This window comes from Pseudorasbora parva, chromosome 2, assembly GCF_024679245.1.
Source record: "Pseudorasbora parva isolate DD20220531a chromosome 2, ASM2467924v1, whole genome shotgun sequence".
NCBI lineage: Eukaryota > Metazoa > Chordata > Actinopteri > Cypriniformes > Gobionidae > Pseudorasbora > Pseudorasbora parva.
The window spans coordinates 33786824-33814764 of record NC_090173.1 but is presented as its reverse complement, the minus strand read 5'-3'; the positions used below and the strand labels follow the sequence as shown (position 1 = coordinate 33814764).

The window sequence follows — 27941 nt, the reverse complement described above, 5'->3', positions numbered from 1 at the left end:
GTTAATAACTGAGCCCTAAAATAAAGTGTTGCCTTATTATTGTTCTATTAGCAAATTATTCTAACAACAGGTTATTGTTGTATTTGTAATCATTCCTCCAGGTTTCGTATTCCCGTCACATTCGTCCCGATATGAAGACCCACCTGGACCGGCCATTGGTCGTGGACCCTCAGGAGAACCGCAATAACAATACCAACAAAACTCGTCCGGGTGATGGCCAGCCCCAGCGCACTCATCAGCTCCTGCACAAACAGCCCAACTTCAATGAGGGGGAGAGTGTAGGAGGAGGAGGTGGCGGATCTGGGCCTTGGCCAGCATTGGAAAGAGGGGACTCTACGGGATCTCGTCGGAGTCTTTTGGGCTCCGAGAACCATGGGGAAGTTAGAGAGTCTCACCGCAGACATCAGCACAGCGAGCGCTGCAGCCAGGCCCGTCAGCATCGTAAAGGCCCAGAGGAGGATGGAGAGGGCGGAGGGAGGAGACGCAAGAGTAAGGGCAGGGAAAGAGGATCTGAGTGTGAGCATATAGATGGAGGAGAGCGTAAACACAGACGTCATCGCCATGAGGGTGAGGGAAGGAAAGAGAGAGGGGTGCGACACCGCAGGATGTGAGTTCCATCGAAATTACTCTCTGGTAACATTTTTTGTACTATGCACTTGTTGGATGGGTCTTTTGCAGTGCCTTCCTCAACAACAACAAAATTCTAGTGTCCTCTAGTAAACCAGTTTATCATTATGGAATGCGACTCATTCGGAAAACTCTATTTCTGCACTCCAGCTATTAACTGATATCCAGATGCGTGGTTTAAAGAGCTGATTCAGGTGTTTGGATCACAGTTGTTGAGTGATTAATTTATTATTTTTATTTAATATTTAACTACATTCTTAAAGAATTAAAAATGTCTGATAATGTCTATTTAAGTCAATAATTTATTTACATTACTTTTTTTATTTGATCATTTTTATTTCTTTAATTATCTTAATTTTATTTAATTTTATGTAATGTTATCCTTTAATTCAGCAGTGACATTACAGTGTTACATTGATGAAAAGTGATAGTAAAGGTGTTACAAAATATTTTTATTTCAAATAAATGCTGTTCTTTAGAATTTTCTATTCATCAAACAATCCTGGAAAAAAATATATAAATGTTTCCACAAGAATTAAGATAATAATCAGAAATGTTTCGTGGAATAATTAACAGTAATACATTACATATTAAAATATATTTAAAAAGCGCACTCCACAGCTCCAAAAATATGACAAAAATTGTAATTAAATTGACTCCCACACAGGTTACGTTTTGAGCAAAGCAGGCTCTTTGTAAGACAATTAAACGTATGCTCAAATATACTTTTTTAATATTAAAGTATATTAAAATAAAAAATATTTTAAATTGTAATTACATTTTTCTACATTAGTGTTTTTACTGTATTTTAATCTAATAAATAAAGGCAGCCGTGGTGAGCATAAAAGATTCCTTTTAAAAACATGAAAAAACGTACCGACCCCAAATCTTTGAACAGTGTACATTATATATTTTTTATTTATAATTTGATAATTGTTAATTCTTAGGCAATTCCTCTCAGAGGGTCCTAATGTTTTAAACTTGTACTATATTTCTGTCTTCTTTTATCAGGGATGGTCATGGAAGTGGCCCGACTCTGTCCACGACCCGTCCCATTCAGAAGACTTTGTCCAGGCAGGACAGTCAGTACAGTGAGGACCTGGACAATGCCATGAACAACAAACTTGCCACCCAGCCACCTAGCAACTCCACCCCACATGACAGCCTGCTCAATCTGGCCAACAGTGCCCACACTGCAGGCCTGGCACGTACTGGCACAGAGAGCAGCCTCATTCTTAACAACCCTTCCTCTACCACTGCTAATGTTGCTAGCACTGGACACCTGGGCATGAATCCCGAGTACACTGCCGTGGACATTCCCCCGATGTTCCCCTCCAGTAACGCCATCCTACAGAGTGAGAACAAGAGCTGAAGAGAATAACTGACCTTTTTCATTTGTTGAATCATCTGTTTTTTACAATGTTGTTTTCCTTTGTCACATCTCCATAGTCAATAAAAATGCCAACACTGAGCCCCTGCCTAAGAAGGAAGACACAAAGGGTGATGATGATGATGATGAGAAAAATGATGGGGGGCCTAAACCCATGCCACCATACACCTCAATGTTCATTCTGTCTACCACCAACCCGTAAGTGTAGTCAACCCTGTGTAACTTGTCAGTTAACTTCTAGTTGGCATTGTCAAATCTCTAACCCGCTATATAATGACCACTTTTCAGTCCAATCAATTCTAATGGATAAAATCAAATCCCATCCTACTTTTTTCCCAGTTTAATATCCAGTTTCTTTTGGAAATGTATCCAAATATGGAAGTAAAATGGGTTGCAAACACTGTTTCATGTTGTCTCTAAACTGATTAGAGGCATCTGGTTTCACCTCATTCTGTAGTTTGTTATATTTTAAAGTAAGCTTTCTATTGAAAAAAACATTCTCAAGCGGATGCAGCTGTTGTTTTTTCTATTAACAGGTTTATATGATGAACTTGTGTTTTAGATTTCGGAGGTTGTGCCACTATATCGTCACGCTCAGATATTTTGAGATGTGTATTCTGCTGGTCATTGCGATGAGCAGTATTGCCCTGGCCGCTGAAGACCCTGTCTGCCCCGAATCTCCCCGCAACAATGTGAGACAGTCACACACCTCAACATCCTCTATTTATGTCTATGTGGTTCTGTCCACTTTTGTCTACTGGAATAGTAGCCATCTCATCTATCTATCTGTCCATGGTTCTAATCAGTTTATGTTTCTAATACTTTTCCAGCTGACATTGTGTCCCTCTTTTGTGCTTGCAGGTCCTGCGGTACTTTGACTATGTATTCACGGGTGTGTTCACCTTTGAGATGCTCATTAAGGTACACATCTGACCTATGATGGTCTCTTTCACTCTTATATACAATTATACTTATCTGTATTGTACTTAACAATGCAGTAAGCGATTTCTGAGAAACACATGATATTTGAAATCAACCCAGACAAACACAGGGATGTGCCTTTATTTACGCGACCACATAATGTGGACGTCTCTTTATCATAGCTGAAGCGATAAACAAAAAACTAACATACGGTCTTTACAAAAGCAAGATTCTGTAGTTAGTCATCAGCAGCACCACAGCTTCTGACAAATGACAATGACATCCAAAACTGTCCTGTTAATATAGCTAACATTGCAACAACAGCATCGCTTCTGTGAAACATAGTAGAATCTCTGTGTCCATTTTTAGGCCTTCCCGCTTAAGTTTCTCCAGCACTGAAAAGCTTTTCTGAACCGATCATAACCTGTCATTTTCCAGGAATTATTATTTAAAAATTTCCTGACATTTCCAGGTTCAATCATGGAAATCCTTTACTTCAAATGAATTTGAAGCCTATGACACTTAAAGTCATGGTAACGTGGAGACCAATAAACACCATTAAATGCGCATTAAGCCAATTGGCAGCAGGTGATGTAAACACTTATGATGAGGGAGAAGAGAGAGTGAGCAAGAGGGAGATTTGAAGAGACTGTAGAAAAAGAGATGGCTGAGAGACATTATAAAAGAGAAAATATAATTTAACAAAAGCTGAATACACATTGAACCCATTTTTCTCTCAGTGACATCACGCCATAGAATAATCGTTAATAATCTAAAAACATGATGAAAAAATCATGACAGTTCGTTGGAAAAATCATGACAGTTCATTGGTCTAATGGTCTGTTAACCCTGATTTTAATTCAATTTAAGTGCCTGAATATACAATAGCATTCCAAAAGTCAGTGAGGTGTTTTATTTTAAATAAATTAATACTGGTATTCAGTCAAGATGCATTAAATTGATCAAAAGTGAAAGTAAACACATTTGTAATGTTACAAAATATTTCTATTTAAATTAAATGTTGTTTAAAAGTTTCTATTCATCAAATAATTCTGAAAGAATTTGTCATGATTTTCCCTAAAATATTAAGCAGCACAGCTGTTTTCAACATCAATATTAATAAACATCAATGTTTCTTGAGCAGCAAATCATCATATTAGAATGATTTCTGAACTGAAGACTGGAGTAATTGAAACTTCAGTTTTGCCATCACAGGAATAAATTACATTAAAACAGAAAATAGTGATTTTTTTTTTTTATTATTATTGTAATATTTCACATCCCTGTTTTTTTACTGTATTTGATCAAATAAATTCTTGTTAAATAAATGTTTCAAAGAAGTTTAAAAATCTAACCAATGGCAAACATTTGAAAGGTCATTTATTTAGTAAACATTTGCTCTCTGTGTTTCAGATGGTGGATTTAGGTCTTGTCCTGCATCAAGGCTCATATTTCCGTGACCTGTGGAACATCCTGGACTTTATAGTGGTTAGTGGTGCCCTGGTGGCGTTCGCCTTCACGTAAGTGTCATCAAGGCTCCAGCGCTCATATCTCACTCCTTCCCTGCTTGCTGCCTCTCCTCGTCCTTTCCCGTCTTGCTCCCTATAGGTCAAGCGCCTGTGCAGTGAACACAGCTCTCTGCCACCCTGGAGCGCCAGCCTGCTACACATACAGCCAAGCTCTCTCTCTCCTTCTTTTCTTTCTCACCATTTCTCTGCCTTTCTCTCCATCCCATCAGTTCTGTGCATATCTTGACCCTCTCTTTCCCTACTCTTATCCCTCCCCACATTTAGCCCCAGTTCTGCTTTTGGAGATTTATCACTGCATCTCCCTACCCTGACCCCCCATGCACTACATTTGCGCAGTTGCTACCCAATGGGTGCGCTTGGGCCCATTTCCATGAGGGTGATGACCCTACCTGGGCACCTGTAACCCTTTAGTGCCCAGGACTCTCTGGAGCGTCCAGCCACACTCACCTCAGGTATTTCTTCTCCCCATCTTTCACGCCACATACTTTGCTGGAACCAAACATGAGAAAAAGACAAGAGAGCAAGGGACCATATGCTACATTTTTGTATCATTTATAAGCCTATTTATATTTAGTGAAAACTATTTGAATAGAGTTTTTCTTGACAATTTCTCACTAAATTGCCATTCACACCAAATGAACGATTACTATAGCTTATAACTATATAGTTTTAATAAGAATTCTAATTATATAAGAATAGTGAAGTCACACCACAGCTATAACAATAACACAGTGTAACAATATTGGAATCACTTTAAGAAAGAGTTTTTTTTTCCAGGTGATGAATGATTGACTGCCAATCAGAATCCATCCGGCATTTTAGACTGCAAGCATTTAAAGCTACACTGTGTAACTTTTTTAGTTTATTCTTATCTAAAAACACTTAGTTCTTTCAAAAATATATGTGCTCATTAATGTATATTTACTTTTTTCAAGTTATAAAGTATTCTCGTAAGTTTATAATATGCCATTGAAAATACATACGGGGGAGGGGTTCGAATGCCGGTCGCCATGTTGCCCCTCCATCTTGAAAGTACATTAGCCAAAGAGGGACATACCCGTAAATTCAGGCTTCGCCTTTCGTGTTTTAACACTCGATGGCACCGTGTCGAATGTAAAGAGAGGGATTGCCATGTTAATCTTGGGCTAAATCGGCCACCGTAGGAGTTAAAACGAAATCAGAATTGAGAGGAACAGAAACTATTATTCACTGGATGGTCATATACATTTTCACTGCTAGATGGGGGGAAATATCACACAGTGTAGCTTTAAAGCAGCAGATGACAAAACTTCTGCGTGCACTTATAATAAAAAAATGCTTTTTCATGGGTGGAGTATTGTAATTTTTCCATAGTAAAATGAGCTACTTAAACTGTTAAGATCAGACAGAAATGATCAGGTATCTTGTTAAATAAACTACTATAAATAAAGCCAGGATAACAGAGGGATGGATTTATGTTTGGCAAACAGGATAGCCGAAAAGAAACAATAGGAATGATTGCGGATGACTGTTCCAGGTTGTGTATCTGATCTCACTGGAAACATTCAGCCCCGCTACAGGTCTGAGAGAGCTCTTAAAATGGGGGAAAAGTCAGAAAGGTGCATCTCTGTGAAAATGCATGTGAATGGCTCTTTTCCAGGTTTAGTGAAGAGCATGTGAGTAGATTCTGGGAATCAACATGTCAGATAACCTGAGATGCAAGCATGAATGGAAGAAATATGATGAACCAAGATCAATAGTTTTTCTTCCTAAAAATACCAGAATCTGTACGGCTTGAAATTGTAATATTATATGGTCTTGTGTGTGTGTTTGTGTATATCTTCCTCTGTCCCTGAATAACTGCAAATGTCTGCACATATTTTCACAACAATAGTCCATATGCAGTGCAGTTCTGAACTGACTCGGGCCTTTAGGTGGACATACACACGACACATGACATGTACCATGCATAACGTGAATGGCTGTCATGTAGAAGTGTTAATATTAATAAAGGCCTGTTTACACATGTCTGACATGACTGAGTGTAAAAGTGTAAAATATTTTGCAATTAATTTGCATGACAGATGTTCTGAGTGTGATGCCGAATTTCCCATTCTCATTGAATGTCATTTAATATATTTAATTTATTCCAGACTAGGTGTGAAATAGTTTATAGAGATGCATTGCTCTTTATTTATGTTTTTATGCCACATTAGTACTTGGTCTGGCCAAAATGTTATATACTGTATGGCCTTTCTAGAGCTCAAATTTGAGTTGTTAGGCATAAAAACAAGCAAAAAACAATAACATTTATGTTTGAGAGGACAAATTGAACTTGCAATCTGCATTGATTGTCTTTACCAGCATGACTTTTTTAAAGAAACCCCCTTGAATCCTTAAGCATTTTTGTTCTCTTTTCCTTTGACCATCAGTTCCACCCAACCTTCCATTTGCACCCATATCTTTATCTCAGCATGAAATAAGCATCTTATTAGGTGATTCATATAGAGGCATTTGGACATGCCTACCTTTCCCTTAGAAAAATACTGTACTCCTTCCTTCCTCTCTCTCTCTCTCTCTCTCTCTCTCTCTCTCTCTCTCTCTCTCTCTCTCTCTCTCTCTCTCTCTCTCTCTCTCTCTCTCTCTCTCTCTCTCTCTCTCTCGCTCTCTCTCTCTCTCTCTCCACACAGCAGAGCATAGAGCGCTCGGAACGGCAGGCGCTCTGGGGTGACTGGCGCTCCCTGGCTGTGAGCGTGGGAACAGTTCCCATATCTCTGCCATCTCTCATGAGTCTATTTTTAACCTTTTTGTCAATTTCAGGGAGTGACTCGCGTGTGTGTGTGTGTGTGTGTGTGTGTGTGTGTGTGTGTGTGTGTGTGTGTGTGTGTGTGTGTGTGTGTGTGTGTGTGTGTGTGTGTGTGTGTGTGTGTGTGTGTGTGTATATATATATGTGCATGTTTATTTAGTATTTTGTGTACATGGTCCAAGATTAACATTCCAGATGAAAAAAGAAAAAAAGGCTTTGGTGAGTAAATGAAATAACCTGTAACTTTTCTAGAAACTGGAAAACAATGCATGGTTGAAATTGCCAATTATTGAAAAGAACAATAAAAGAATCAATCAAAGCTTTTTTAAGCTGGAGCTAATTTAAATATTACTGAAGTTATAATGATTATTATTATTTATTATGGGGGGGGGGGGGGGGAGATCTTCTCTATTTACCCACCCAAGCTTGTATGAGTTCATTTTGGACCCTGTTTGTTTCTATGTATTTTTGTATTTCAATTGTTTTAAGTGTTTACACTAGATTAGGTGTCCACATATAAACCAAACTAAGAGGTCTGCCATTATTTTGTAATTCTATGTATTCTCTGTCTCATATTGATGTTTTTCCTGCTTCAAAAACCCCATTCTATCCCTGTGCCTTTTTCTGTCTCTCTGTGTGTGTTTTGTGTTTGTTCTGTGTCTTTGCCTCTGTCTGTCTCTGTCTTCCTGTCTCTGATCATCTCTCAACACCTACAGTGGAGGAGGCGGTGGGGAAGGAGAGGGGTAATGTCTCTTTCTTTCTCCCTTTCCCCTCTGTTTGCTCTAATTGCCTGTCCTTCTCATTACACGCCTGTCCTCTTCTTCTGTAGACTGATCTGTCCGTCCAAATGTCCTCACCACATCCCTCACACATAGGACACATGCCAAGGTTGAGGTCATGTCATTCTTTAGCCAGTAGCAGTAACATAATCTTACAGCTAAACATCTCTTGGTACAATCTACAGTATGTGGACACCTAAATGTGTTAACATACGTGTTTGTGTCTATGTGTACGTGTATGTCTCTTTGTTTCTGTGTCAGACCTTCAAAGACATTGTCTAAAATGTCTAACAAGTGTGGTATGACTGATTTACAGCGAGTAAAATAGTCATGAATACTTGACTCATTCTATGAAATTAGTGCCTTTTTGATTGTGGAAAGGTGGCTTTTAAGTATTTATGTTTAAAGATTTTTAGAATGTTTTAAGTGTGACTAAATGTCATTGTGATATTGTATGTTAAAATAATTTAAAATAGTTTTATATTATTAGTTATAGTAATTAAATATTATTAATATAGTAATATATTTATTCTTTCTGCTACTGTCTCTGTTATTTTCTTCTTAATTACAGTACCATTTAAAATTTGATGACAAAAACAGATTATCCTGTTTTAATTTAAATTAGTATTTGTACATAATGGTAAACCAATACACACTTTATCATGGGAATATTAACTGTCAATGTAGTAAACATATATATAAATATATATAATTATTTGTATGGTTAAGTAAAAAATATTTTTGGGATCTTTACATTTTAGTAAATTATTTAAATAAAACAAAAGTATTTAGTGTAAAAGTTAAATTAAATATTATATTACTTTTACATGTAGTAATTTAAGGTTTATGAATTTATTTATAATTAATATATTGTTTATACTTTTTATATTAAGGTTTTTGTAGACTCCATCAGATGACTGGACACGGGTAGTCTATGACTCACTAAACATTACCGACTAACACAGCTAGATCTGGACATGATAAGAATCCGCAGATTGGTGCACTTTAGCGGCATAAGGAGACATAGCCTACAGTAAAAATGTCAGGCGATGCTCTAAATACAGATAACTTTTGCAGGGCTGCCCGTGTAAAGCAACCCAGAATGCATTAGGACCTCTTATGGCTGAACAGGGTCTTTGGCCCAGAAAGATAACACCATAATGGGATTACAGACAATCAAACTGCTCACCTCCTAGAAGGGCACTGTCCAATTGAGATGTGTATCCACATTTTGATGAACGCAAGATTCAATTAGGCAGTCTATTTATTGCAGGAAAAAAGTCAGCTGATAGAGAGAGAGTCTGCATAACTATAGGCAGAACTGGGAAACAAAAAGGAAAACATTGTGAAACAATTGACCATTTGCTTCAGTTGTTGAAATAGGACCAATTTTTAAATAGTTATATAATATATTTTATTATTAAAAAGGAATTATCAGATTAATTATGTCAAGTTCATTTATGTTTACATTAGGCTGTTCGTGTTTGCCAAGCAACATGGCAACTGATGCAATAATATATAGAATGTGTGATCATCAGTGTGTGTTTCTTGATTAAAATGGCTTTGAAAGGCAGCTCATTCGATCAGAAGTGAGAGTCGTAACTATCTTGTTTGACAGTTTTCTTGGTGGACCACTTAGTATGTAAATGTCTCTGCATACATTTCTCATTCCTACTTACTGCACACCTTTCAACAGGTGAACATTTTTACTTTTTGGGTTGATTAGCAAAAAGACACATTGGAGTAGGACAGATGCACTGCATGGTCAAATAATATATAGCATGTTTGAGTAAGTTAGTGGCACAGACTTCAGTGATGGATTGCTCCAGATCATCTCTAGAGAATAAAAAGAGATGACTGAGAAAACATCGCTCATGCCATAGAGAGATGTTTGTTGAGAAGGTTAGTGTTTGTTTATGACAAACAGTTGCACACGTTTCCTGTTTCAAGCCTGTTTTGACTCAACTTTATTAGCCTTGTGAATTGCTTAAGCTGGCAAACTTGAGCCTGCTGGGAGTCTGTTTTTTGTTTCTTTGTTTATTGCACAGTATGCTGTGTAAATCTTTAAGAAAGTAAATCGCTCCTTTATTATTTCTTAATAGTTTTGACCACAGTTTTACACATAAAAGTAGCAGTCTATGATAGTTTGTGAATGTAGAGTAAATCTTTTTGAATAACAGACTCCAGCAGAGCTTTGGATCCCCATTGCCCTGCAGGTGAAGCGCTTGGTCATATGACTGTGCCATGTGGCAAAATATTGTATGTGACAGTATGAGCTTTGAAGCCCTGGATCATGAGATCATGATGAACAAGGAGGCATGGCAACTAACTGCGTTGAAGTCACATGCAGAATGGCACTGCATGTTTTCTACACTTACATTCAAATAGATTCTGATTTGTGTATGTTAGCTATAGTCTCAGCCTCAGACGGCATGCCTACAGACCACCCACAGTGCATATAGATAAAAATGGCAACTCAAATCTGGTTGGCTTGATTTATGCAACTTTCAGGAGTCATTCCGCACAGGATTCTTATCAGCTCACTGGGAAACAAGGTACCAAGTTTGTAACTCTTTCCCCGCCAGTGTTTAAAAAAAGTGGCAAGGTTTCCGCTAGGTTTTTTTTTTTTTTTCAACGTCACCGCTAGGTTTTTTTTTTTTTTTCAACGTCACCGCTAGGTTTTTTTTTTTTTTTTTTTTACCATTTTCACAAAAATTGAATGGCCCCATATTTTGTTTTATGAATAACGAATATCTGAGCATCCAATATATGAAAATAACGAGCTGACCCTCTACTTTTAAACAAAACAAACAAACAAAAAAATGTATTCTAGCCTCATGCATTATTTTATTTTTTATTTATAGTTTCATAAAAAAGTAACATTTTGAAAAAAAACATTTGTGAAAGACTGTATCCAGATCAGATTCAAAACAATGATCAGTCCATCAACACCCCTAATGTTTGCACAGTCCTATATCTCGTTCTGGGTCCACATTTCATTCAGTAACACTAGGCAGTTTGGATTTATATGATGTTTAATGCTGATGACCACATTAAACATCATATAAATATGTAATATCTGCTTGCATACGATCACTTGTTTTACTGAGTCTTCCTGACGTGTGTTTGGATCAGGAGATTCTGTACTCATTCAGAAGATGCGTAATAGCGCCCCCTAACTGTGTCTAACCAGATAAGCCAGATATATCCAGATAATTCTGGTTTTGGCAGGGAAAGAGTTAAGGAAGAACTAATGTGTAGATTTGCAAAAGTTTAGCAGGTTATTGCCATCAAATCTTCTGTCTCAGAAGCTTTGTTTTCTCAGTTTTGTCTGTGAAGTATGATTACTTAGCCCTTCAAGCATATTCCTTGGATTTTTTGCTCCCTACGAAAATGTGAATTAATTTTTAGTGGCAGACTATTACAGCATAAAGTGCAACAGTTCTTGACTACCTTTACAGCATCCTTGGTTCTGGAAGTAGTTTTACCATTTATTTTCCTCATATGAATTTAAAAAAACGAGTCATGCGCTAATCCAATCACCTACAAGGTGAATTACCCTTTGATTTGAAGCAAAAAGGTATTTAATTTTTTTTTTTTTTTAAAGAAAGATACAAGATGGCTAATATTCTGTGAAGAGTTGACGAATAACATAATCGATTTGAAAACGACAGATCAAAATAAACCTAGTTTATTGTTTATGTAGAAACAATTATGCGTGTAGTTAATATTTAAGTCATTTAAGAGCGTAGGGAAAATGATTCTATGTCATTTGCGTGCTTCATGCGAGTAGGTGGGTACTAAAGGATTAAAAGTTATTGTTTTAAAAAAAAATTCCCCTTGGAAAAAATAAATGGAATTTTAACATCCTGAAACCGACTGCTGCACTGCATTATTGTAAAATTAATTTCAAATAACCCCACCCCTAAACATCATGTAAAACCAAAACAGACTGTGGTTGGTCGGCTTACATGTCAGTCATGCAGTCACTTCCTGCTTAAGTGGGCAGTTCTTGGACAGAATAAGCTGCCAAGTGGAACAGACGTTTTGCTGCAAGTCAAAAGTCTGACTAAATAAGACCAAATGTCTTGCTGCTGTAGTATTTACTGCATATTGTTAAGAGTTTTGTAAGTTACATAAATGGGTAAGTGAACAACGAGGGTGTATGTACAATAGTATAATAATCCACAAGCTTGCATCCTTATTTCTCTCTTTTTACTGTGTGTCTCACATTAATGTATTTCTTCCTTCAAACTCCCTTTCTCCCCTGTGTCTTTGTGTGTATGTGTGTCTGATTCCTCTCTCATCTCTTCAACTGCTCACACCTACAGCGGAGGCAGCGGGTAATGTCTCTCTCTCTCTCTCTCTCTCTCTCTCTCTCTCTCTCTCTCTCTCTCTCTCTCTCTCTCTCTCTCTCTCTTCTCTCTCTCTCTCTCACGCTCTCTCTCTCTTTCTCACGCTCTCGCTCTCTCACTCTCTCTTCCTCCTTTTGCTCTTAATGCTTGTCCTGGCAATTACACAGCTTTCCTCTCTTTCTTTTTTGGATTTGTCTCTATGTCTGTCTACAAGTCACCCATTTCCTTCTATCGCTCTGTCACTGTTCCTGTGTTAACCACCCGTGGACGATCATTCGCAGTCCACGCAGTCCTGATAAGGGGGTTTGAGAGGTCCCTCACCTCTACACCCGTCACTCTAACAGCAATTCTCTGATGGACACTTGTTTATGCTTGACAGTGTGTAACCACATCTGCTGAGAGGGCAGGATTTGGCACGACACTGGAAATCTAGAGCACTGCCCTCTGTCCTTGACACTGAGACAGAGAGAAAGACAATAAAGATTCCAAATAAAAACACATTTAATACAGTGAGGTCCAAAAGTGTTCAAATCTGGGATTTGTTCATTTAAACTTGGAAATAAACAAAGTCAGAGCATTTAGGCAAATTCTAAACAAACAAAAGTCACTTAAAATAATTTTGTCTGCTTTGTATGACGAACAAACCAAATTTAAGTAGTTCCTTTATGAAAGATGGAACAATGCCCAAATCATGAACACATCCGTATTACTTGATCCTAAAGTTCAATTTATTAATATTAGTGAATGGTGGGGTAAGTGCTTTAAATGATTTGATACCATAAACAACGTTGTTTACGCTGTGCTCCCTCGTCTAGTATATTGTCTCGTTTTGGTGCGTAAATCTATTCCATGATACTATTAATTCCATGAAAAATATACCACGGTCTCCACAAAAATATTAAGCAGCACAACTGCTTTTAGCTTTTAACATAGATCATTTCCAGTAATGATTTAAATAAGCATATTAGAAGGATTTTTGAAAGATCATGTGACACTGAAGATATATATATATAATATAATATATAGCATTTTCACTTTTGGAACCCACGTATGTGATGCAAGTTATCAAAAGCATCATTACAAAAGTTTGTACTTCTGTAATATAAATTAGTTTACAACAACATATTTCCATAGTTTAGTCTTCAGTGTGCGATATTTGCATTTTTCTTGCTGGTCACTAGCCGCACATCTGCCATCCAACGGCTGTACACACATCTGGTGGATGGCTGTGCTCGGGTACCACAATGGCGACGTGCAAACTGTGATAATGTAAGCCAGATAGTCTTTCGATCAACTATCTTCAGGATAACACGGTTCTTTACACTACAGAGCCAGAGCGGATATAATGGACCAGCTCACTGTAGAAGCTTCTCCCCTCTGGAGTGACTGGATGTGTGTTTCAAGGTCCTTTTATGTTTATTTTTTTGTGTTTGCCAATCAACAACCCCAAAAACAAGAAAGAAAGAAGTTTGGCTGGGCATTCCGCAGTGGTGATGCCTGAGTCTGCCATGTATGTTTCATGCTGTCATCATGGCAATGTAATGAAACCAGCCATTGTTCCTTGGGAAAAGAGGTACAGTGGTGGTTCCAGCATGGGCTAAGATGGTACAGTGGATATATCATCCACTGAGCTAGTTTCCGGTATAGCATGCCATGAAACACAACAGCGAGCGTGTCTGAGAGTGTTTATTGACAGATTGACTGAGTGCATGTGTTTTACTATTTGTCTTTCCAAAGTACTGTGAAATGGGCTTGATTGTCTAGCTACAACGGGCTACATTCTCAGTGAGGAGACACAGTCGTGATTCCTGATTGGCTGAGAGTAAATGTGTGGATGTAGCAGGCATGTTTCATTGTTTCAACAGCCTGAGCTACTAACTCACCCCTAAACTGTGTGTGCAAGACCAATTACCCATATAGCCTGACGCGTTTCAACATTTCACTTTCTAACTGTGTTATGTGTGTGTGTTTGTGTTAATTTGCAGGGGAAGCAGCAAAGGGAAAGACATCAGTACCATCAAGTCCCTGCGTGTACTCCGAGTGTTGCGGCCTCTGAAAACCATCAAGCGTCTGCCCAAGCTGAAGGTGTTTGGCTGTTTTCTCCCTGTGTTGTATTTTATATACTATATGTATGCATCTCTAAGGTTTTGGTTCTGCTTACAGGCTTAATTTAAAAAAAAAAAAAAAAAAAAAAAATGTTTTTTTCAGTCTGCTTTTAATTTTGTGGCTGCATTCTAGGAATTGATCTGTTTTTTGTTTTATGGTCATTATGGTCACCTTAATTGTATTGTATTTGTACATTTTGATTCTGACATCTTTAATTCTATTAATTCTTAATGCTTTATTCCTTCGTTGTTGTTCATGCTGTTCTTGATTGTTGTATTTTATTTAGTCTGTTTGGTTTATTTCAGTTGACTGTTATTCTGTTTCTGTTTTTATGGATATTTATTAGCTTTGTGTTAAATTGCATTTTTACATTTTGATTTTGTGCTTTGTCTCACATAAGGCTGAGTTTGTGTTTTGCTTTCAATTTGCTTTGTCTCTTCTCTGTTTTCCAGGCTGTCTTTGACTGTGTGGTGAACTCTCTAAAGAATGTGTTGAACATCCTCATTGTTTACATGCTGTTCATGTTCATCTTTGCTGTGGTGGCTGTGCAGCTCTTTAAGGGCCGTTTCTTCTACTGCACTGATGAATCCAAGGAGTTTGAGCGAGATTGCAGGTGAGAGAGAACACACAGACACACTGATAAACCAACACATTGGTGTGTTATTCTAAAAGCAATTTGTTGTTAGGGGCGAGTATCTTGTCTATGAAAAAGATAACGAAGTGAGGGCGCAGAAGCGGGAATGGAAGAAATACGATTTCCACTACGACAACGTGCTCTGGGCCCTTCTCACCCTCTTCACCGTTTCTACGGGAGAGGGGTGGCCGCAGTATGTACACATCTCAATTCCTAACCTAATTCCCAGTGTTTGTACCCAAGGTCTGATCCTACTAGTTAAATTCTGCTTCTGTTTTATAATGTAATGCAAATATTTTCATCACAAATTACGATCTTAGTGAATCTCAAAGTACATGGCAGTATCTCCCATTTTTGCCGTTCTCCAGGGTGCTTAAACATTCAGTGGATGCGACCTACGAGAATCAGGGCCCGAGCCCAGGTTACCGGATGGAAATGTCCATCTTTTACGTGGTGTACTTTGTGGTCTTCCCCTTCTTCTTCGTCAACATCTTCGTGGCTCTTATCATTATCACTTTCCAGGAGCAAGGAGATAAAATGATGGAGGACTATAGCCTGGAAAAGAATGAGGTGAAGGACTTATCAGATGGAAGGTTTTATAGGCTAAAAAAATCATTCTAGCTCATTCTTTATGCATAGTGCTGTAATTTTCTCATTTATATGGAGTATCATATTAGGCAGATTTTCAGCTTGATTAACCTTATCGTATCTGTTCTATTTTCAGAGAGCTTGTATAGACTTCGCCATCAATGCTAAACCGCTCACGCGACACATGCCTCAGAACAAGCAAACATTCCAGTACCGCATGTGGGAGTTTGTGGTGTCTCCTCCGTTTGAATACACCATCATGGCCTTGATTGCCCTCAATACCATTGTCCTTATGATGAAGGTATGGCAGTATTTATCTTTAGTACATATTGCTTTATATATTTAGAGTTTTGTAAAACAAATGGTATATTGATACTATGATGTTTGTTTGTTTGTTTATATATATATATAGCAAAATCCTCAGTGTTAAATGAACACTGCTGGTGTCCATATGAGTCCATATTTTTATTTTATTTTTATTTTTTATTTTTTTACAACCCAGCTACCAAATATAGAGACAGTTTAATACAGATTAAACATGTTGTGTGTGTCTAGTATGATGGAGCATCACTTGCCTATGAAGCTGTGTTAGCCAACCTGAACATAGTGTTCACCTCGCTTTTCTCCATGGAGTGCATACTGAAGATCATTGCCTTTGGAGCGCTGGTGAGTATAGTTTTCTGATATTTAAGTGTGTGTGTGTGTGTGTGTGTGTGTGTGTGTGTGTGTGTGTGTGTGTGTGTGTGTGTGTGTGTGTGTGTGTGTGTGTGTGTGTGTGTGTGTTTGTGTGTGTGTGTCCTTGTTAATATTATATATACATTGTGGGGACCAGCCTGTGGTCCAAACAATGTGAATGGATTCATAAACATGCTACATTATGTGTTTTTGAAAATGTAAAAATGCCGAATGTAGGTTTAGGGGCAGGGGCAGTGTAGGGGGATTGAATGTACCATTTGTACGGTATAAAAAACATTATGTGTGTAAAATCACAGTCACTAAGCACCAAATGAATGTAAAGTATATAAGTATATACTTTTTTAGAAACTGCAACATAACATAACTTTCAATTTTACATTACTCAAATTGTAAGCCTAGAACTTATAGAAGCCTAGAAGCCTATATTTTGCAATATATATACAGTCAAACCAAAATGTATTCAGACACTGTAAACATTCTCACATTATCATCTTTTATTCGCTATAGTTTAGAAAATGGTAATAAAATGTGCCAAGAATTCAGAGTTAAACTGTGTCAGAGCAAATTCATCTTGATGATGTCAGATAACTTTGATAGAAAGGTGTGTAATGTATTACAATAATAATAATAAAATAATAATAATAATAATAATAATAATAATAATAATAATAATAATAATAATAATAATAATAATAATACATTTTATTTGTATTGAACTTTACATTTTGAACAAATTTCAAAGTGCTACAATTAAGATCATTTAAAAATGGGAAAATACTAATAGATTTAATAGCTAAAAGACATAACGTCCTTAGGTACCCTCAGATGGTCGGGTAGGGCATTCCAAATCCGAGGAGCGGCAGAACACAAAGCCCAATCCCTTAGTCCTGAGCTTAGTCTTGGGAAGATGAAGGAGGTTTGAATTTGTTGAAAAAAAAGTGATCAAACCGTATCAACCAATCAGCTGCCAGATGTTAAATTTAAATACACAATGAGATAATTTAGGTCAACCAATGATCAAGCAATGCTTCATTTTGTTCAGTCTGTGGTGTAAAAGGTCACATTAGCAATTAAAGAAAAAAACACTTAAGCAAAACATGATAAGGTTAAAGTGTCTGAATAATTTTGTTCCCAAATTTCTTTCAGTTTTGCTTTTAGTCCACTGTATGAAGAATCGTATAATATGTCACAGTTATAATATGGTATAATATGTCACAGGTATAATATGTCACAGTTTACTTTATTTTGCCATCCTCACTTACATAAATGAACCTGTCCTGAACCAACTAGTAACAAATTATATTTGAATAATTTTGTACATAATTTCGTGTATATATACAGCTGACTGTATAATATATATATATATATATATATATATATATATATATATATATATATATATATATATATATATTAGGGGGGGGTGTCTTTAAAAAACATAAGCATTGTACAAGCAGATTGATGAACAGATCGAGCATGAGAGAGAGAGAGAGAGAGAGAGAGAGAGAGAGAGAGAGAGAGAGAGAGAGAGAGAGAGAGAGAGAGAGAGAGAGAGAGAGAGAGATCAAAGAGGTAGCATTCTGAAGTAGAAGTACAGGATACAAAGGAAATGGTTGTAGTCAGCTAAAAGTCATGCAAGTAAGAGAGCTGGAGGGCACATTGAAATGATTAGGAGTGGAAAATGGAAAAAGGAGATTTAGAGCGAAATGAAGATGACGGGTATAACACGTGTTGGATGGAAAGTTACACACACACAATCTTTGCACTGGAGCCCCTGTTACCACACAGCTGGTGTACTGAATGGCTCTAATGCAGTGTTTTCCTGTAGGCACTCACTTGGCAGCTCACAAAAAGGCTGTTATGTTCAGCATCTGGGCCACTGGTCTTCTAGGCATCCACCCTTTTTTGCGCACAGTGTGAGGGGGGTGAAAACACAGGGAAGGAATAAGGGCTGAAATGGGGAATGGGGCTCTTGTATTAGCACCAGAGAGTTCAAATAATTCATCTGCTCCTTTTTTCTGTCTGCGGGTCACTGAGTGTATGTGTGGGTGCCAAACTCAATCCTCCTTTTGCCCAAATGACAAACGCATCTGTGTCTTTTCACCACAGAACTACTTCAAAGACGCCTGGAACATCTTCGACTGTGTGACTGTACTTGGCAGCATCACTGATATTTTAGTCACAGAGCTAGGGGTAAGTGTGTAGCAGAAGGGCTGCCATCTGTGCGTGCGTATGTATGTGTGTTTGTTTGTGTATCCTATCTGTACGTTTGTGTGTAATTCCGTATGTGATTGAGGGACTCTCAGCAGGATCTTCTCTTGCTCACTGAGGTGTAAGGAACTCCTAAAAGTCTTATATAATCGACCCAGTTGGTGTGTGAGGCAGATCAGTGAGCCAGTGGTGCCAGCGGTGACATGGGTCTTTTACTTTTCCAGCTTCGTCCGAGTCAGATTAAACTGACCTATCAGTAAAATAAAAAAAGCAAAAAAAAAAAAAATAATAATACATTGTTCTCAGCAAATGATGATGGCCATTTCTAAAAAATATGTAACATAAGATTGTGTTTTTTTATTGGTTTCAGACCATCCGCACCTACAAGTTAACTTTTGTGCAGGCACTTTAAAGACCTCAAGAAATCTCACATTACGTTTTGTGGCTTTAAAAGTCTGTTCACTGAGTTTATTTATATGCTAGTGTGCACCTAAATTTGGTCAAATGAATCACACCTAACACAAATATACACATTCAAAATACTGTCTTTCTTTTCTAGGAAGACAGACCAAAGATATTGATGACTCCTGCACAACACACATTTTCAAATGTTATCTAGAATGAGAACGTCCCACATTTCATTTAAACGTTCATTTGATATGTCTAGCCCGAACTTTCTGTTAAAATAGAAATTTGTCAGCATAGGAAAGAAAGCTGCTTTAAAAATTAGACTGTAATTATTTGTAAAAATGTATTTTTAAATTAAATATTTATTTGGTTATCATATTTTTATGTAGTTATGTATTTATTAATTTACTAATTGTATAATTTATTGTTTTATTTCATTTTGCTTTAGCTTATGTCACAGTCGGGCAAAACCACGATTTACTACTTGCTATTGCACATCGATGGCAGGTTGCATTAGGGGGACACATTTCAGTCATCAAGACTTTTGTTTCCATCAAAGAAATGTGAATATTCAATTTTATTTCAATTTACTCAGCTTTTAGGATTACGCAAGCTTATTGATGACATCAATGAAAGCACACATGAGCTTTTGTTTTAAATTCATGGGGTCTTTTTAAGAAAAAATGTGATGTGAAATAACTTATATGCTATTGATAACAGTCATTCCAAAGCCCTGTTCACATTGCCAGCGACATGCGGCGACAAAGCGACACAATCCCATTTCATTTCAATGGAGGGGTGGCAACTTTATTAGAGACACGAAAATAGCTTATTTGTCATTCAAATGGTGTTTTAGTAATTTTTGATTGACCAATCATTAATCTAGTTAATGATTTGATGCACTGAGCACTGTAGTTAATAAAACAAAACTCTCCAACACCAGAATGCTACATTTAGTCTAATTCCTAGTCAAATTAGAATGATATCTTTGTTTTATATATCACTTGTTGCATTTATTGAAGATATGGCCAGATGTGCAGTCTACCAATAGCATTAGAGGGACACAAGCGTCTTCGCAGTACATATTCCGCTGGCGGTGTGAACAGGGCTTTAGTTCAAGGCCCAGTCCTGTGTCTAGACAACTACCTGGAGAGTCTTGGTAGATCTTCAGACCGATCTGGACCTTGCATGCTTCGTTAAAGTTGTAATTAAAGTTAAAAAATTTATGAATTACTCACCCTTGTGTTGTTCCAAACCCCTAAGACCTTCGTTTATTCGCCATTCCAGACCAGAAGTTACTTTTCAGGTTTTGATTTAAAGATCACCATGGCAAACAATTTTTTTCTGTGTATTAACTTGCACAGATTAATTGTTCACCCTAAGACCTGTAATGTTTGCTAACAAAGTAAATCAGGTTGATTTTTATTTCATGAGGACTTTAAAGCGGGCTGTCAGACTCAGTTTCTGCCAATCTCATGTCTTTGTCTTGAGTACCTATAGAGTAGTATTGCATCCTTCATATCTCCGAAAAGTCTTCGTTTTTGTAAAAGAAAAGAGCGATACACTGTACCGAGTCTTTCCAAATAAAACCGAGCAGCTGAAGGCGTATAGTGTGGGCGGAGCTAAAGAATGATGAGTGCACACAGCTGTTGCATTGAGAGCATCTGAAAGCTGTGACATTTTAAAAGTCCCATTGGTTTAATATGAAATAAATCATTTAGTTCAACATATTTTCCCATTCTTTGTGTATTTTTTGTTTGGAATGATGTTACAATTAACAAATAGTGGTCAGCTAAACAAATGTATTTAAACACACCATACATTGCATGCTCCACTGATAAATTAACTATACGTGATCATGTTGTTTACTTCATGATGCACGACTGTGAACCTTTATTGTTGGGTCCGCTCCTTCCTTCAGCATTAGATCTGCAGGTCTGGCGTCTAACTGGGCATTGTTTATAAAACAGTCATCGCTGAAATATAGGGAACAAACAAAAACACTTGCGCAACTCCATTGCTGCTCCGGAAAAACAAACTCCATCCACTATTCTGGGTTCTTTGGGAAGCTGGACAGGGTTGTCTTGTTCTGGCAACCAAAAACACACTTATGGGGTGACATTGTTGATTTCTTGAACTCCTTAGATCTGTGCAGTGCAGCGCAGCTGACGACTTTCCTAAAGCCGAGCAAATCGCTTTAATGGGGGTACACAGCTTTCGCTCTCTCGCTCTGGCCAACAAGTGCGTGCACACTTCTGGGAGAATTGCCCGTACGACCAGTACTCTGAAAAAACTTTCCGAAGCTTGTTAGAAAAAGTCTTGTCACTTCCTTTCTGGACCTTGAAAGTGGTAATAATGTTGCAGCATATGGGGGGTTTCATCAGAAATATCTTAATTTGTGCTCTGAAGATGAACAGCGTTTTTATGGGTTTGGAATGACATGAGCGTGAGGAATTAATGACACAAATTTCATTTTTGAGTGAACTATCCCTTTAACAGCAATTCAAGGTGCCTTGAAAGCATATGAAATGTGCATCATCATTTTAAAAATGAAATGTTTTTGTTATAATCAACCATTATTTGGATCAAACAGTTTGTTGAAAGATATGCATAATGATAATTAATTTCTTGTTTTATCTTTTCTTACATGCTTTCTTTAAACTCTTCTTTATGGCGGCTTTGCCCTCTGATGACTCCATCCAATCAAAATGCACTATGAATCTCATGTGTATATCCATGACCTGACCTGACCAATCACAATTGTTGTTTAATCAACCTTCAAAAATACTGCTATAAACCATGCTTCTGCAACATCTACATGTAGATGGTTTGTAATTTTTTTTTTAGTAATGCATCTAATGCATCTGTTTCCCTGTGGCTGATGGTGATGCTGGTAATGATGCATGTGCTCGAGTCATGATGACCTTTCACCCCTGCTTGTCTGATGATATGACAAAACCCCTCTCAGCTGAGGTGTAATTGATCCGTAGCACAGTTTAAACATTTGGTGTTTCTCTGCAGGTTTCCTGAATGCATGTTGCGCTCAACGTTTTTGTTGATAGGGAACGCTAGTAATTATGTTTCTGACACTGCATCTTCATACAGTCATATAGACATCTAAATACATAAACACGCTGATGTAAACATATTGAATGCATCTAAATAAGTCAGTTATGAAGGTAGAGATGGAGTTAAATCCACCTTGAGCTCATACTCTATTTGTTTCCCTGTATTTCTGTGCTGCTTAAAAGACATTGAACAGTCATTTCTTCTCTTCAATTCCTGACAATTTCATGTGCCTAAAGTGCCAAAAAGTACAACATCTTACCACTTCTGACTGAAATGTGTCCTTTTACCCAGCACACGTGTCCCTTCTCTTTGCTAATGCCCCCTGTTGGTCATTGTAAGCTATTAATGTGGTTGGCATGATTCCATGTGAATCTACAGATCAGTGCATTTGGTTGACTGAAGCAAGAAGTTAGGGTCTGTGCACTCCCTTCCCTAATGAGGATGTTTAGACTCTTACGATAATTTATTTTATTATTATTATTATTATATATTTTTGTATGAGTTGCTGCCTCCTCCCTCTTCTGTCTTTCCCCTTTTTCACCCTTGGATATGATGAGCCTGTTCAGTCTTGCCAGTTTGATATTTATTTTCTGGTTTCTCCTTGTTTGATTTTGTTCCTTTTTTATTTTGTTATTTTTATTTCACAATTTGTAATCAGATGTTTCAGACTGACATAATTTCTCTCTCTCTCTCTCTCTCTCTCTCTCTCTCTCTCTCTCTCTCTCTCTCTCTCTCTCTCTCTCTACGTCTGTCTGCTATTTCCTTTCTCTCTCAATAGGACAACTTCATAAATCTGAGTTTTCTAAGGCTCTTCAGAGCTGCTCGTCTCATTAAGTTGCTCAGGCAGGGTGAGACCATACGCATCCTGCTCTGGACCTTCGTCCAGTCTTTCAAGGTAAAATTATACACGCAAAGAAGTATGCAACCACTGTTTTATGAGACTTTGTAGGGCAGCATACACACTGCTAATCTCATCAATGAAATTCATGGAGAAAATGTTAGTTAACTTAGGTTGATTTAGTTTATTTCATCAGAGATAAAGAAAATGTGTATTGTTACGATAATAAACTATTTTAACTACTGAATGTTGTTCAGGAAACAAAAGTGAGTCAATTTTTTTGAAGAGGAAAAAATCTAGAATTAATATTATTCTTTCAAATATTCCAATTATAGTCATTTATGTCACAGAGTAACCTGCTTGCACTGTGTGACTGTAAAAGGAAAATGCTTTGTTTGTAAATGAACTCACCTAAACAGATCATTATACATATACAAGATTATCAGATTTATACAGAACATAAACTGAATATTACATTTTATATCTGCACTAAAGGTGTGATTGCACTCGAGATATGTTATGCACTAGTCAGGACATTATGGCCAAGCAGACATATTTACAATGAGACTTACACAATAAATCACAGACAATCAATGACTAAAGCATATTTTTGTCAATTAAAATTGTATTTTGTAGACTAAAATTAGATGGCATTTTAGTCCAAATAAAATGGGGGGGGGGGGGGTCAGAATATAACATTATGTTTTGATGTTTTCATCAAAAGACGAATCTGTGACAAAAATTAACAATGCATACATCTCTTGTATACGATATGTTAACATTTTGACAATACTCTGCACATTTCTCCTCATACTTCCAGTACCAGCTTTTCACACACTTAAATGCTGGTTACTTATCTGCTGTGTTTAGGCTCTGCCGTATGTGTGCCTACTCATCGCCATGCTGTTCTTCATCTACGCCATCATTGGCATGCAGGTATGTGAGAGAGTGTGTAGGAGGCTGCACAGCACATACTGAGAATAGGTAAATGGCTATATTTGAAGGTAGTGGGCAATGAGATTGTGGGTTTATGCTGGGGTGGGTTTTGTGTTTCACAGCTGTTTGGGAACATTTCGATTGATGATAGTCTTGAGAGTGCCATTAACCCGCACAACAACTTCAGGACCTTTTTCCAGGCCCTAATGCTGCTCTTCAGGTTTGTGTGTGCATCACAGACTAACTCTGATGAATGTTGTGTGTGGGTTACATGCACTTTTTAACTGTAGTTCAACCTTGTGTGTCTGTAGGAGTGCTACAGGTGAGGCATGGCATGAAATCATGCTGTCATGTCTGGGAAAGAAGGCGTGTGATAAGCAATCTGGTAACACAGAGGCAGAATGTGGGAGCGAGTTTGCCTACCTCTACTTTGTCTCCTTCATCTTCCTCTGTTCCTTTTTGGTGAGAATGGCAACACTGTTGTTATTACTACCATTGTGCTCATGGGCATAATTTACAGTAGAACATGATTTTGTCCCTGCTAATAGCTTGTAGAAGATGAAAGGATCTCTAATTGTTGAGCAGCAGTTTTTCATTGAGTTAGTTTTATTATAATGAGAGGCAATCTGGAACTTCAATTTATCATTTTGATGTTTTGCTGAGTGGTCACTATGCGTCTCATTAGTGTTGAACATTGACATGTGACATACTTCTATATTGCTTTTCCATCTGTTTCCAAACAAAATATGTATATGGGTTATTCAAACCAAAATTTTGGTCATAACTTGTATTGAACAATTAATCCATTGACCTATGAAACTAAGTGGCAGCATGATTACTGTAGTGAGGGCTAGTTTTATATCCATTGACAAAAAAAAATCCAACTTGACTCCCATGACTGTATTGTATTATTATTGCTTAAAATCAGAGAAATAACATAGCCTCATGAACACCTAATGTGTAATATACAGCTCAACTCATCAAAGCTTTGACGTGTATAGATGCTGAATCTTTTCGTGGCTGTGATCATGGATAATTTTGAGTACCTGACACGTGACTCCTCTATCCTGGGACCCCATCATCTGGACGAGTATGTGAGGATCTGGGCAGAATATGACCCAGCTGCTTGGTGAGCCCATGTGCACTTGCATGCATAAACACATCAGTATATACTACTCTTATATATTCTGTATATGACATACTAGTGCTGAAACGTACTAATTACTTGAAGTGAAGTTCTAAATTATTGAAGTGCTTTATACATTTATGTCACTAAGCTCATCAATACACTCTTGGTAGTTTCTTATAGATATACAACTAACATTAGTTTGTCAATAACATGTTTCTTGGTAATTCATAGATAATCCTCATGAAAGATAAGACCATTGAATCTTTTAAAATACATGCTGTTTAAAATGCAGACTTAACTTGCTCTGACTGCAACTTTTTAAATTTCTTTGGCCCCTACATTTCTGGACACCATTTTTAAGAGGCTATTTTAAGAAACTCTCTTGTGTGTTCGACTGGAACGCTTCGTTTTCGACATTGGTATAGAGCCGTGGCCTCTGGCACAGTCTTAAAAGTACAGAGCCTGGCTTCGTTGTATCATACCTTGGACCAAACAGAGGGGAGAATACCACAGCACCAGCTGAGAGAAAGGGATCATGGATTTGAGCTTCTCAGCTCTGTTAAAATCCATCAATCCCCCCCAAACCCTCCTACGTGCCCTTCTGTGAGTCCCAGTCCTCCCACTCTGGAATACTGCATACTGCAAGCCAAACTTACTGTGCCAGCCCCCATCCCTTCTACTGAACACGCTAAGTTTCCCGGTATCTGCATTCCAGTGCCTGTCACCCTAATGTTGTGTGTTAGATAATATGATAATGTAGGTGGGCAACTGAGCGTTTATCGGATATTTGAAAAAGAAATGCAAGGAATAAATCTTAACGTCCACTCAAGATTAAGGCCTTTTTACAGAAGAAGTCTGACAACAAGAAAGGAAGGAAGAATGAAAGAAAGAGAATGAAAGAAAGAGAATGGAAGGAAGGAAGGAAGGAAGGAAGGAAGGAAGGAAGGAAGGGAGGGAGGGAGGGAGGGAGGGAGGGAGGGAGGGAGGGAGGAAGGAAGGAAGGAAGGAAGGAAGGAAGGAAGGAAGGAAGGAAGGAAGGAAGGAAGGAAGGAAGGAAGGAAGGAAGGAAGGAAGGAAGGAAGGAAGGAAGGAAGGAAGGAAGGAATGTAAAAGGACAACTAAAATAAAAGAGCAAGGAAGTCAAATGAGAAAGGAAGGAATGATGGAAGCAGAAAGGAATGGAAAATGACAGGAAAAGTGGAAGTAAGGAAGAGAACCAAGAAGCAACAAAATGATGGAGAGGAGAACCAAACGAAGTAGAGTAGAATAGATATAGAAAGACGGAAGGAATGGAAAGAGGATGAATTATGGAACAAGACTGGAAGGAGTGAAAAAGGAAGTATAAGAGAAAAGGATGAATGTAGGTGGGTGGTTAAAATAGAAGGGAAGGAATAAAAAGAGGGATAGAGGAAAAAGAGGAAGACAGAAAAACAGAACAAAACGAAAAATGAAAGGAAGGAAAAAGAAAAAAAAAAGAATGAAGTAGAGACAGTGAGGAACAGTAATACAGAAGTGTTGAAATGACCAGACCCGCGTGGCGTACAGATTTGACCGGTGATGAGCAAATAAGAAAATGTTTGTGTGATTCTGTGCTTCTTTTTCTGTTCTTGTGCTCTTCTTCCTGCCAATGTCTCTGTTCTGAGTTTTGTTCTCTAACTTCCCTGTATTCTTCTTACAGCGGGCGCATTCATTATAAGGATATGTACAGTTTATTGCGAGTTATCGACCCCCCTCTGGGCTTAGGCAAGAAATGTCCTCATAGGGTGGCTTGCAAGGTTTGACTTCCACTTAAAAACTAATATTACCTGCTAGCATCCAGAATGCAATGAATGTCGCTTACCTCCTCTTCTTTTTCTTTTCAACAATGTTTTTGTACTTTCACCATTTCTACTTGCATTCTACTTGATATGACAATGAGAATGTGCAGGACAATGCCGACACTTACAGGAGCATGAAGTGCACTAGTGTGTATGAAACAAGCAAACGAGAGAAAAAAAAACCTAAAGTGAAAGACAAACAAAACAAAAAAAGAAACAAATCAGCCATCTTTGATTTTTGTTTTGCTTGCTGTTGAGGCACGGCTAGGCCTAGCTGGTACGGTAGCGTGCATTGTTCTGGGTGGAGGGGGACAGAAACTGCATTGACATAAAACTTCATTACAACGCCCTGCCAGCAGCGGGACTTTATGCCTGTTCTGAAGCCCCCCTGCTCTTCTATGCAACCTGCCCCATTGCATAGAATGCCGTTTTAGCCCTCAAACGTTGAGCAACCCCCACCTCCCCGTCCCCCTTCCCCTTCCCCACAAATAAACCGATCATCAGTCTTACGGCAGCCTAGTTCACCAAACCGCTCCTTTCGTCCAGGCCAATAACCTTCTTTTGTTCTGTTCTCCTCCCTTCCCACTTTCCCGTCTCCTTCCCGATCCCTTCTTTTTTGATTTACTCCTTTTCTTCTTCTCTTTCTCTCTCTCCCATGCACATTTCCTTTGGTTTTTTGTTTTGTTTCGGTTGCCCAGTGGCAGAATCAGTTACAGGGATATGTATGAGATGCTCAGGCACATGTCTCCTCCGTTAGGCCTGGGGAAGAAGTGCCCTGCACGGGTTGCCTACAAGGTAGAGGGCCTCCGAGTGGCCAGCGCTGTGTCTGTACTGTTGGTGTTTTCTCTTTTTATTTTCTCTCCTTCTTTTCCTCCTTCGTTGTCTGACGGAGGCCGCTATTGTGATTCTGGTGGCAGGGCCGGGTTCGAGGGTGTTAGGCTCAGACGGGCCGATCCACAGGGAAGCGGGAACGGGCAAACCTTCTCAGCACTTTTGCACCGTATACGGACATGCACACCGATAAACATTAGCGCACTCTCATGCAGGTTTTGAAGCTTTAAAGGATTAAATGTAAAGGTCTCTTTAGGTTTTTACAGTCTGCATCATCGATACATTAAAGCTA

General features: G+C 38.1%; 1 protein-coding gene across 7 annotated transcripts in view; it reads left to right on the top strand.

Moving 5' to 3' along the window:
• cacna1aa (calcium channel, voltage-dependent, P/Q type, alpha 1A subunit, a) overlaps nucleotides 1-27941 on the top strand; it is a 115642-nt gene that overhangs the window by 62387 nt on the left and 25314 nt on the right. For 6 of the 7 annotated variants that reach the window (XM_067417470.1, XM_067417461.1, XM_067417497.1 and 3 more), the window contains 19 exons: nucleotides 102-607; nucleotides 1639-1982; nucleotides 2077-2215; nucleotides 2580-2709; nucleotides 2879-2938; nucleotides 4352-4458; nucleotides 14372-14471; nucleotides 14945-15105; nucleotides 15179-15319; nucleotides 15495-15696; nucleotides 15851-16015; nucleotides 16270-16380; nucleotides 18520-18603; nucleotides 22877-22993; nucleotides 23807-23872; nucleotides 23995-24092; nucleotides 24184-24334; nucleotides 24874-25001; nucleotides 26680-26776. In XM_067417470.1, coding sequence (XP_067273571.1) covers nucleotides 102-607; nucleotides 1639-1982; nucleotides 2077-2215; nucleotides 2580-2709; nucleotides 2879-2938; nucleotides 4352-4458; nucleotides 14372-14471; nucleotides 14945-15105; nucleotides 15179-15319; nucleotides 15495-15696; nucleotides 15851-16015; nucleotides 16270-16380; nucleotides 18520-18603; nucleotides 22877-22993; nucleotides 23807-23872; nucleotides 23995-24092; nucleotides 24184-24334; nucleotides 24874-25001; nucleotides 26680-26776 — 2907 coding nt within the window. Of the gene's footprint in view, nucleotides 1-101; nucleotides 608-1638; nucleotides 1983-2076; nucleotides 2216-2579; nucleotides 2710-2878; nucleotides 2939-4351; nucleotides 4459-14371; nucleotides 14472-14944; nucleotides 15106-15178; nucleotides 15320-15494; nucleotides 15697-15850; nucleotides 16016-16269; nucleotides 16381-18519; nucleotides 18604-22876; nucleotides 22994-23806; nucleotides 23873-23994; nucleotides 24093-24183; nucleotides 24335-24873; nucleotides 25002-26679; nucleotides 26777-27516; nucleotides 27614-27941 lie in introns of all 7 variants that reach the window. The other variant, XM_067417515.1, reaches the window with a different exon arrangement.